Genomic DNA, 13,133 nt, shown 5'->3' with positions numbered 1-13,133 from the left:
GACTTCTTTCTGTGGGGACACTTGAAAGACCAGGTGTACCGCCAGAATCCAGAAACAATTGAACAGCTAAAGCAGTACATCTCATCTGCATGTGAAGCCATTCCGCCAGACACATTGTCAAAGGTATCGGGTAATTTCATTCAGAGACTATGCCATATTATTGCTACGCATGGTGGATATGTTGAAAATATCGTACTATAGAGTTTCCCAGACCGCAGTGCCATCTGTTGTTGACAATTGTAACTACTGTAATTTCGAAAGTTTGTCTGCCTGAAAATGTACTGTTGTCCCAAGCATATTTCAACAAACGGTGTACTTCTATCGCTGCTTGTTTAGTTTGTTTTGCCGTTTCAAATATACCGGTCATTTTTGAAACACCCTATATATATATAATAGGAAGAAACTTCCACATGGGAAAAATATATTAAAAACAAAGATTCCAAGACTTACCAAGTGGGAAAGCGCCGGCAGACAGGCACATGAACAAAAGACACAAACACACACACAGAATTACTAGCTTTCGCAACCGATGGTTGCTTCTTCAGGAAGGAGAGGGAAAGACGAAAGGATGTGGGTTTTAAGGGAGAGGGTAAGGAGTCATTCCAAACCCGGGAGCGGAAAGACTTCCCTTAGGGGAAAAAAAGGACAGGTGTACACTCGCACACACACACACACACACACACACACATATCCATCCGCACATACACAGACACAAGCAGACATAAATATGTTTGTGTGTTTTGTTCATGTGCCTGTCTGCCGGCGCTTTCCCGCTTGGTAAGTCTTGGAATCTTTGTTTTTAATATATATATATATATATATATATATATATATATATATATATATATATATATATATATATATATCACTTTTCAATTTCATATGCTACACTTGTTTTAAATTGGTTTCTTACGTTCCATTGTATTTGTAAGTACTGTTCTCTGTTAGATCTGTTTACTTCTCTTTAAACCAAAAAACTGCTTTGTTCTGTGTTGTACTGTGTTATTCATTGTTGTTCATGTGCTGCAGTTGCACAGAGTGGCATCTTTTCATTACGTTGGTCATAGTGAAAGAGAAGTTTCCGCATTAATTGAGTTATTTATCACACTGTGAAGTGAAGGTGAAGATAATAGTTTCAGTGATGTAGTAAGTCATACAAGAGGTAATGAAACTCCAGTACATTTTCATTTTGATAATGTATGCTTATGTGAAAATACATATAATTTATTCCACCCACACCTGTAGGAAAATAGAAGCATCAGAGGTATTGCTATGTGTTTTAATACTCAGTTGTCTCCAAAAAGAAGGAAGGATACAAGGTATCACTTTTCAGAGTGTAATGTCAGTTTGTTTATTGTTAATTGCTTTTAAATTTCTAATTTTTGAGTTCCATTAATGACTCAACAATTAGAAATTTCAGAGAAAATCTTCAGCAGTTAGACTGGGATGAGGTGTACAAGGAACCTGATGCTAATTTAAAATATAACTTATTTCATGATACACTTGTAAGAGAATTTGAAAACTGTTTCCCCAAGAAAGTAGTTAAATCTAATTATAAGAAACCAAGCAAAAAACCTCGGCTTACTAAAGGAATAAAAATATCTTGTAACCACAAAAGGGAACTGTATCTAACAACAAGAAAGAGTAATGACCAAGAAACAGCCAAATATTATAAAAATTACTGTGCTACATTAAGAAAGGTTATTAAAAAGTCCAGGAGCATGTGCATCATGTCTGAAATTAATACCTCTGATAACAAAATCAAAAGAATTTGGAATATTATTACAAGGGAGACAGGGCAACCAAGAGTACAGGATGATGGCATTACCATCAAAGTGAATGGAAACTTGACAAACAAGAAGTCGAAAACATTTTGCATAATCCTTTTTTAAATGTTGTAGAGAAAATAGGATCTAAATGTTCATTAGGAGAAGCAAGTCAGTTAATGGAAGAGGCCTTACCCACACCATTTGATAAAATTGAAATTCCACCCACCTCTCCTTCTGAAATTAAGAAGATGATAAACTCTCTCAAGAATAAAAGCTGACATGGAATTGATGGCATTTCCAGCAGGATAATAAAAGCTTGTTCCCAAGAGATAAGTGGGATTCTTAGCCATATATGTAATAGCTCTTTGAAGTAGGGTATTTTCCCAGATAGACTGAAGTATGCCATTGTTAAACCAGTGCATAACAAAGGGGATACGTCTGATGTCAACAATTACCGCCCAATCTCTCTTCTGACTGCCTTATCCAAAATTCTTCAAAAGTAATGTATTGTAGAGCAGCTTCACACTTTAGTAAAAGTAAAGTTTTAACAAAATGTCAGTTTGGTTTCCAGAAAAGTTTTTCAATGGAAAATGCTATATATACTTTCACTAATGAAATATTAAATGCTCTGAGTAACCGGAAGTCACCTGTTGGGATTCTTTGTGATTTCTCAAAGGCTTTTGATTGTGTAAATCATGGAATACTTCTAGATAAGCTCAGTACTGTGGTATGAATGGGACAGTGCTCAGATGGTTTAAATCATACCTAACTGGAAGAGTGCATGAAGCTGAAATAAGCAGTTCACATAATATGCAAAAAAACTGGTGATTTCTCAAACTGGGGAACAATCAAGAATGGGGTGCTGGAAGGTTCAGTCTTTGGTCCTCCGCTGTTCTTATTATACAGGGTGTTACAAAAAGGTATGGCCAAACTTTCAGGAAACATTCCTCACACACAAATAAAGAAAAGATGTTATGTGGACATGGGTCTGGAAACGCTTAATTTCCATGTTAGAGCTCATTTTAGTTTTGTCAGTATGTACTGTACTTCCTCGATTCACCACCAGTTGGCCCCATTGAAGGAAGGTAATGTTGACTTCGGTGCTTGTGTTGACATGCGACTCATTGCTCTACAGTACTAGCATCAAGCACATCAGTACATAGCATCAACAGGTTAGTGTTCATCACGGATGTGGTTTTGCAGTCAGTGCAATGTTTACAAATGTGGAGTTGGCAGATACCCATTTGATGTACGGATTAGCACTGGGCAATAGCCGTGGCACAGTACGTTTATATCGAGACAGATTTCCAGACCGAAGGTGTCCCGACAGGAAGACGTTTGAAGCAATTGATCGGCGTCTTAGGGAGTGCGGAACATTCCAGCCAATGACTCGTGACTGGGGAAGACCTAGAATGATGAGGACACCTGCAATGGACGAGGCAGTTCTTCGTGCAGTTGACGATAACCCTAATGTCAGTGTCAGAGAAATTGCTGCTGTACAAGGTAACGTCGACCACATCACTGTATGTAGAGTGCTACGGAAGAACCAGTTGTTTCTGTACCATGTACAGCATGTGCAGGCACTATCAGCAGCTGATTGGCCTCCACGGGTACACTTCTGTGAATGATTCATCCAACAATGTGTCAATCCTCATTTCAGTGCAAATGTTCTCTTTATCGATGACGCTTCATTCCAAAGTGATCAAATTGTAAATTTTCACAATCAACATGTGCGGGCTGACAAGAATCCGCACGCAATTCTACAATCACATCATGAACACAGATTTTCTGTGAACGATTGAGCAGGCATTGATGGTGATGTCTTGATCGGGCCCCATGTTCTTCCACCTATGCTCAATGGAGCACGTTATCATGATTTCATACGGGATACTCTACCTGTGCTGCTAGAACATGTGTCTTTAGAAGTACGACACAACATGTGGTTCATGCTCGATGGAGCTCCTGCACATTTCAGTCGAAGTGTTCATACACTTCTCAACAACAGATTCGGTGACCGATGGATTAGTAGAGGCAGACCAATTCCATGGCCTCCATGCTCTCCTGACCTCAACCCTCTTGACTTCCATTTATGGGGGCATTTGAAAGCTCTTGTCTACACAACCCCGGTATCAAATATAGAGACTCTTCGTGCTCGTATTGTGGACAGCTGTGATACAATACGCCATTCTCCAGGGCTGCATCAGCACATCAGGGATTCCATGCAACGGAGGGTGGATGCATGTATCATCGCTAATGGAGGACATTTTGAACATTTCCTGTAACAAAGTGTTTGAAGTCACACTGGTACGTTCTGTTGCTGAGTGTTTCCATTCCATGATTAATGTGATTTGAAGAGAAGTAATAAAATGAGCTCTAACATGGAAAGTAAGCATTTCCGGACACATGTCCACATAACATATTTTCTTTCTTTGTGTGTGAGGAATGTTTCCTGAAAGTTTGGCCATACCTTTTTGTAACACCCTGTATATTAATGACTTGCCATTCTATATTCATGAAGATGCAAAGCTGGTACTTTTTGCTGATGATACAAGTATAGTTATCACACCCAACAGACAAGAATTAACTGGTGAAATTGTAAACAATGTTTTTCAGAAAATCATTTAGTGGTTCTCTGCAAATGGGCTCTCATTAAACTTTGACAAAACACAGTAGATACAGTTCCACACAGTAAATGGAATGACACCATTAATAAATATAAATTTCAATCAGAAATCTGTAACTAAGGTAGAATATTCAAAATTTCTAGGTGTATGCATTGATTAGGGGTTGAACTGGAAAAAAACACACTGAAGATCTGCTGAAACGTTTGAGTTCAGCTAGTTATGCTATTAGGGTCATTGCAAATTTTGACGATATACATCTCAGTAAATTAGCTTACCACACCCATTTCAACTCTCTGCTTTCGTATGGCATCATATTCTGGGGTAACTCATCATTGAGTAAAAGAGTGTTCATTGCACAAAAGCAAGTAATCAGAATAATTGCTGGAGCAATAATAGAAAGAAACTTCCACATGGGAAAAATATATTAAAAACAAAGATTCCAAGACTTACCTAGCGGGAAAGCGCCGGTAGATAGGCACAATGAATAAAACACACACAGAATTTCGAGCTTTCGCAACCGGTGGCTGCTTCATCAGGAAAGAGGGAAGGAAAAGGAAAGATGAAAGGATGTGGGTTTTAAGGGAGAGGGTAAGGAGTCATTCCAATCCCGGGAGCAGAAAGACTTACCTTAGGGGGAAAAAAGGATAGGTATATACTCGCGCGCGCGCACACACACACACACACACACACACACACACACACACACACACACACACACACACACATATATATCCATCCATACAATATATATATTCACTTATGAAATTTGTTATTAACAATCCAAACGAATTCAGAAGTAATAGCAGTGTATATGGCTACAACACTCTGAGAAAGGATGATCTTTACTACTCAAGGCTAAAACTATCTTTAACTCAGAAGGGGGTAAATTATGCTGCCACAAAAGTCTTTGGTCACTCACCTAATAGCATCAAAAGTCTGACACATAGCCATATAGCATTTAAAATGAAATTAAAAGAATTTCTTAATGGCAACTCCTTCTACTCATTAGATGAATTTTTTGATATAGTTAATGGGTAATTTCCCCAACCCCCACAAAAAAGTGTCATGTACTATTTTGTGTAATGTAATATCTTGTGTAGACACCTTTTATTAATCTGACATGTTCCACATCATTATGATCTATGGAACAAGCACTAATCTAATCTAATTTCTAATCTAAATGTGATCATACTATTTTGTTGGCTTGTTGAATTACTCACTTTCAAGGTTAACTGAAAGCTGATTCAACAATTTATAGAAATCATAAAGAGAGCAGACATACAAATTTCTTTTCTATATAGTATTTCAATTTACTTTGTAAAACCCATTTCTTTTTTTTAAAGAAGGCAATAGTCAGTATTCAATGTAAACTGGATTTCAAAACCCTCTTCATCTGCTTTGACCAGTTATCAGCTGGCATGATCTGTCTTCTCTAAAGTGTTGTTGCAAAAGTGACAGCACATTCATTCATTGATCATATTCTATAAAACCCAACATGAAGGAGAGCCTTCAGGGATGTGAAGCAGGTCAAGTTATAAATTAACTGGCAGATGCAACCACTGCTGACTACAATCCAAATATTGCAACCCTGCTACCAAAAAGCAAATGAACTTTAAATATAAATAAACTGAATGCAACACAATAGCCATTTGGACTTGAATACATGCTCCATGCTACTTGGTACCAGTCCACTGATTGTCACTGACAATGCACTTAGAGACTTCTTACAAAGGTGATGCTGATGTAATCGCATCAGTGGAGAGTGGTAGAGCTGAAAGAAGAGGTTGTGGAGAGAGGTCCCGGTGAAGCAGAAACTCATAGCATGTTGGAGACAGACATGGCCATCTCACAGAAATGGCTCCATCAGACTGACTGATGACACGGAAGATGGAAAAGGGTGCGACATTGGGTTATTCATAGACAAGCCACGGTTGTAGCCAACAGTGGTCCCAGTATGCAGGACTCAGAAAAGTTGTGGAGTAATGGCTCAGGCAAGAGGTGGAGTGAAGGAATTAGGAGCCAGTATGGAGAACTTAGAATGTGGCTTGGAGTAAAGAAGTCTGCAGCCAGTACAGCAACCTTGAACAGGACATGGAGTGAAGACTCATATATTACTCCGAGCATATGACAGCACTGAGCACCGGAATCTTTGATTCAGGGGCTGGTGATCATAGTCGGCACTATGGCTTGGAGCAACTCCCAGTACTAACTAGCTCTGGTCAATTGGGTGGCACCCTTTATAGCCACCCAGCAGAAGCTTTCTTGATGAAGAGTGAGCACGTGATGTATGGAAGAGAATTAACACCCACAGTTGCAGCAGTAATTGCGGTGCCTCTCACAATGCAGACAGTGAGACTGTGGCACCACATACTACTGTGGTAGTTGTCGGAGATGCAGTTGACAACAAACATGATTTGAATGTTTGTGATTATATAGTTTACCTGGCATCTCTTTCGTGGTGTCGCCAGTGGCCTGGAGAGGTGGCAGCCTGCAGTACCCATCTGTGTTTCATACCATTGGATCCCACGTGTGTACTGTTGTGACTCATCGATCATTCAAAGTGCCGCCGCACAATTATGCGCATCCTCTACATGCGGCACTGTCTGCCAGCCATGCAGCAGCTGCACCACCTAAGCGGCCAGCCAGCCAGCAGCCACTAGACTTGGAGTCAGTGCTCATTCGAATGTTACAGTGCTCACATGTCTTGCTTTGTCAAATTGCTCAGTGACATATGTGTTGTGTCGTTTGAAATATATGTGTTCAACTTGACGTTATAACAATTGGTGACGAGGTAGTGGATTTTTCCTTTTCATCGTTGACCCACAGGTTTCCATGGCTACTGTCGAGCAACTATTGCAAGGTCTCATTGAACAGCAAATGCTTCTAACATCGGTGATTCGCGATTTCACCGTGGCGTCAAATGCGGGGCGTTTCTCATCATTGTCAATACTTCCTTTCCCTCCTTACGAAAAGACAGTGGAAGACTGGTCTCATTATGAAAAATGTCTTTGACAGCACTTCTTGGCATTTCACGTCACCGACAAACAATCATGTAAGTCTCTGTTCCTTCCTGGATTTCACCTCAAATGTATCAGTTGTTGTCACAATTGGCTCCTTTGAAAGATCCTGCATCTTTGTCCTTTGCTGAAATGTGCTCACTTCTGTCCATCTATTTTCAAAAGCAAATCCATGTGGTAGCCTCTCGTGTTGCCTTTTATCGTTGTCACAAACAACCGAATCAATCCTATCGTGGTTGGGCTGCTGAACTTCACGGCCTCAGTCAAAAGTGTTTATTTGTTACTGAAGTTCATAAAGAATCCTATGCCGATTCCATGGTATGGGATGCTATTATCCAGTCGCCACCCAACAAAGAAGTTAGGCAATGTGCCCTTCAGTTGGCAAATCCTACTCTAGATGAAGTCCATCACGCAGTCTTTTGAAATTTCTCGTGCTGCTGGGGCGCAAATAGAGGCATGTGGTGACGTCGGGGAAATACAACCTCTGTGCACTGTTAACGACGTGTGCGGTGCGTCCCCGCCGGCCGACGTGGCCACAGTACGCTCCCACGTGCAGCCTCGGCCTAACCGTAAACAACCCTCTAAGAAACTGCAGCAAAACCCCCAGTAACTTCCTTCATGTCCGAGGTGTTTTACGAAACATTCACGTGAGGATTGCCCCCAACGTTGGACTGTGTGTCATAATTGCAAAAAGAAAGGTCATGTGTCTTCCGTTTGCAAATCTGACCACATACATGATGTTCATGAACATGATGCTGATTCTGATTCTGTGTTGTCTGTCAATTGCACTTCTTCCCTTTCAGGGAAGTTATTCCTCACTGTCCAAATCCTTGGTCGGGATGCTTGCATGCAGGTGGACACCGGTTCTGCTGCCACTATAATTAATTCTCAGACGTATCTTCAGTTGGGTTCTCCACTCCTATCACCTGTCACTTGGCAATTACTGACGTACAATAAACAGAAGATTTCTCTCTTGGGACAATTTAATGCTGAGGTATCTTACAAATCCATTGTTAGCATGGTTCCCATATTTGTGGTCGACCAGAGTAATGCAGAGAATCTTTTTGGTTTTAATGCCTTTCACATTTTTGGGTTCTCCATATACGACTCTGTCAATATCATCTCTGATGCTATTCCTTATGCTCAATTGGATTCCTTGTCAACGACATTTTCGTCCCTTTTTTCTCCTGGGTTAGGCCATGCAAACAACTTTGAAGCTCATATCATGCTAAAACCCACTGCTTGGCCTAAGTTTTCTCAGGTCTGGCCCATTCCTGTGGCCCTTCATGATAGGGTAAAACAGGACCTGGATCATCTCACTACTTCAGGGGTCTTGCTTCCTGTCACTTCCAGTGAGTGGTCCTCTCCTGTCGTTGTTGTTGCTAAGCCCAATGGTGACATTCGTCTCTGTGGTGATTTTAAAGCCACTGTAAATGCGCAATGCCTCATCGACACTTACCCTATGCCCCGACCTGAAGAATTGTTCACTAAACTTGCGGGAGGCCAGTATTTTTTAAAAATTGACGTGTCAGAAGCTTATCATCAACTTCCTCTCGACACTGCTTCCCAGCAGTTTCTGGTCCTTAACACGCCTTTTGGCCTCTATCAATACCAACGATTGCCATTCGGGGTTGCCAGCGCCCCTGTTCTCTTTCAGCAATTCTTGAAACAGTTATTGCTCCCTGTCCCTGGGTGTATAAATTACATGGACGACATTGTTGTCACTGGCTCCACCACTGAAGAACATCTTCAGAATCTCGGCACACTTTTTCATGTCTTACAGACTGCCGGTCCTGAGTGTAATCTTCAGAAATCACAATTTTTTCAGGCATCTATCACGTACTTGGGGTTTCCACTCTCTTGGGATGGTATTCGTCTGCTTCAGCAAACTGTCGCTGCAATCCTACATCTGTTTAGAAACTGCATGCCTTCTTGGGGAAAATAGCATACTATCACAAGTTCTTACTGTCTGCTGCTTCGGTGGCTCAGCTGTTGCATCGCCTGTTGCATAAAAATGTGCCTTTTCACTGGTCCACGTCATGTGATGCGGCTTTCCAGAAATTGAAGACTATGCTGAAATAGGCCCCGTTCCTGGCTACTTATCGACCTGGCCAACATCTTGTTCTTGCGACAGACGCCCCTCAATACGGGGTCGGTGCAGTCCTTGCCCACCATTTCTCAGACGGCTCTGAACAAACCAAAACACTCACAGACGCCCAACAAAAGTATTCTCAAATTAAAAAAGAAGCTTTGGTCATTATTTATGCTATTCATAAGTTTGGTGTTTTTCTCTATGGATCCAAATTTCATCTTGTTATGGATCATAAGTCACTTGTTTCCTTGTTTCATCCATCAACGTCACTTCCCGACAAGGCTGCACACCTCCTCCAGCGTTGGGCTCTTTACTTGTCTCGTTTCAATTATGAGATTCATTTCTGGCCGACGGCTCATCATGCGAATGCTGATGCACTGTTTCGCCTTCCCATGGGTCCTGATCTGCCATTCGATAAGGACGAACTTTTGTGTTTCCATCTGGATGTTGCCGAGCAGCGGGTTGTGGACGGATTTCCCATCACAGGGGACTGGCTGGTGGCGGCTACTTGTTCTGATCCTACCCTCTCCCAGGTTTTACACTGTATTCAGAATGGTTGGCCAGATCGCCCGTCCGCTAAGACTTCTGACCCGTTGTGGAACTACTACGCTTTGCGCTAGGAATAGTGTTATCCTCCTTTCCACCTACTATGCTTTGCCATGTGTTGTGGTACCTGCGTCTTTGCGTGCTTCGGTCTTGCGCCTCCTTCACCAAGGGCACTGGGGTGTGTCTCGCACAAAATCTCTGGTGCACCATCATGTGTACTGGCCTGGCATCGACTCTGAAATAGCACACATGGTCGCTGCCGGCAGCCCTTGTGCGTTACAGACTGACGCCCCGAAGTCATCTTTGCCACCATGGCCTTCGCCTGAGATGCCCTGGGAGCGCATTCATGCTGACTTTGCGGGACCTTTTTTAGGTACCTATTGGCTCCTCATAATTGATGCCTACTCTAACTTTCCTTTCATTGTCTGTTGAATGTCGCCTACCACCATGACAACCACAAGTGCTCTCGCCCGCATTTTATCTTTGGAAGGCCTTCCCTCTATCCTTGTTACTGATAATGGTCCAAAATTTGCCTCTTCCGAATTTGCGGATTTTTGTGCTCGTCATGGCATTATGCATGTCACGGCCCCTCTGTTCCATCCACAATCAAATGATGAGGCTGAACGACTGGTCCGCACCTTTAAGGCTCAGATGCAGAAACTCCTGACTTCTTCTTCTGCTGTTGATGCACTTCTCCAGTTTCTGGCTTCTTACCTTTCCACCCCCATGGGCGACCACAGCCCAGCTGAGCTCCTACATGGCCGACAGCCCCTCACGCTACTTCATCTTCTGGGGCCTTACACCTCACGGCCGTGGGTGCCTTCGCTGGGATGGTTCACTGCCGACGACCTTGTCTGGGTACGGGGATATGGCAGGCGGCCAAAATGGAGTCTGGGCCGCATCTTACAACATCGTGGCCGATGCCTGTATGAAATCCAGATGGACATGGGTGTTGCAGTGCGTCATTCGGACCAGCTTTGGCCTCGTGTGCCGGCAACGCCTGTTCTGAATGCCGCTACACCACCTTAAGCTCTACTGGATGCTCGGGATTTTGGCGTCTCTCATTACTCACAACCCAGCCTTCTCACCGTCATCTCGGTGCCAGTACAAGAATGGACGCCACCATCAGATATGCCCATGCAGGAACCATCATCTGTGGGAGCAAATCTACTTGCCTCCTTGTCCTACAGACGCCAACACACCACCCATGTCTCCTGTTATATCAACTGGACTTGCCACATCAGGCAGATTGGCACACGGGGCCCTAGCAGATTCGACCCCTAGGTCTCCTGTCATCTAAACCCGTTATCATCGGGCACACTTCTGTCCATACGGGAAGCCTCCTCCTTGAGACTTTACGGCCAGTCACACAATGCCTATGGACGTAAGCACTTTACAGGCCAAATCCATCAAGACCAGTGAAAAAATTTCAAAGGGGGGAAAAGTGTTGTGACTCCCCGATCATTCAAAGTGCCGCCGCGCAATTACACTCGTCCTCTACATGCGGCGCTGTCTGCCAGCCATGCAGCAGCTGCGCCACCTAAGCGGCCAGCCAGCCAAAGGCCGCTAGACTTGGACTCAGTGCTCATTCGAATGTTACAGTGCTCACATGGCTTGCTTTGTCAAATTGCTCAGTGACTTATATGTGTTGTGTTGTTTGAAATATATGTGTTCAACTTGACATTATAACAGATACTACATACACTAATAACAAATTATAGTTATCCCTAATCTACTCAAATTGATAATTATGGTAATTACTGCTAGGTTAGTTTCTGTAGGTATGTCAGAAGAGAGACAGCTACTGCTCCTCTCTCTGTACTACTCAGCTGCTGTTAGTATGTAATACTTTAAACAAATTATTTATGTAACTTTACAGAACCAATTGTCATCTGCACATATACTGGAAAAGTCAAGATATGTGTAATACAATAATTTGAGTTATTCAGAATTACATTCTTGAGTCCAAGTATTCTGATAAGTTGTAGGAGGAGTGGTCAATGTAGCATTCTCTTACTTTGTTCTTAAGTAACTGGGAATGTTTAATTTTTATGCCTAATACCTACTGACAGTCTTTTGTAGACTTTTGCACCAGGATAGCAAACTTTGTTCTGAACCCTAGAACAGGGGTCATAGTCTGCTTCAAGGTCATCAAAGACAGTAAATGAATCAGAGGGAGAGAGACAGTACAATATTTGAATGCAACTGAAACACTTCAAAGTTGAGAGGCATCAGTACCTCTAGTATGATCATTCACAGGTAGGAGTTGCTGTCAATAAGGCTGACCTGTGGAGAAGATAGCACTGCACAATTAAATGTTTGATTGTAGTATTCGTGAAAACATAATGAGGAAATGAACACGGGGAGTAATAAAACATCTATAACCTCCGGAACATGTACACTATTTTATCTTCTTGAAAGCTATAAACAGTGTTAGCTACTGTGATGCATATTTGTAGTTGTGATAATGCACTTGGTAGTACTTAACAAAATAGAACTGTTGATGTTGTTGTCATGATGATGATGATGATGATGATTTTGATTTTGGTGGTTTCGGTTTCATAATCCTAATTTACATAAATTTTTCCAGGTAATGTTCATGTCTGCCATTCACATGGCTGTGATATTTCATTCTATCAATTTCCTTCGTTTACAAAAGTAAAAGAATGTTTTTGATAGTTGCATAGCTACTTTGAAAAATATTGTATTTTCTAACAGGTGAACCATATGGTAAATCGTTTAAACAGAAGAAATTTCTTAAACCCAGCAGGTGGCCCACAGATCACCATGAATCAGGTACATTTTCACTACACCTATGCTGTAGCCATGGTTTGAAATTAGTATTTCACTTATGTGATTTCTGTAAATACTGACAGAATAATACATGAAACGGGGTTTGTATAGCCCACAGCTAACATTTTTCTCAAATTCAGTCAAATACAAGGTGGAATTCAAAATTTTTGGGACTGGTGCTGCCATCTGGAAAGTAGGAGTAGTAGATCTTTGCACCGCTAGGTGGCTAGAGCTGTATATCTGATGAGTCAGTGTGCGGAGTGACATTCAGCTAGGAGGATGTGTTGTGTGT

General features: G+C 42.0%; 1 protein-coding gene across 2 annotated transcripts in view; it reads left to right on the top strand.

The window, feature by feature from the left end:
• LOC126299334 (uncharacterized) overlaps positions 1-13,133 on the top strand; it is an 864,357-nt gene that overhangs the window by 564,276 nt on the left and 286,948 nt on the right. For both annotated transcript variants that reach the window (XM_049991164.1, XM_049991163.1), the window contains exon 22: positions 12,767-12,844. In XM_049991164.1, coding sequence (XP_049847121.1) covers positions 12,767-12,844 — 78 coding nt within the window. The remainder of the gene's footprint in view (positions 1-12,766; positions 12,845-13,133) is intronic.

The sequence above is a fragment of the Schistocerca gregaria genome, chromosome X, assembly GCF_023897955.1.
Source record: "Schistocerca gregaria isolate iqSchGreg1 chromosome X, iqSchGreg1.2, whole genome shotgun sequence".
Taxonomy (NCBI): Eukaryota; Metazoa; Arthropoda; class Insecta; order Orthoptera; family Acrididae; genus Schistocerca; species Schistocerca gregaria.
Note: the sequence above shows the minus strand (reverse complement) of the source record. Positions and strands in the feature narration are given on the sequence as shown.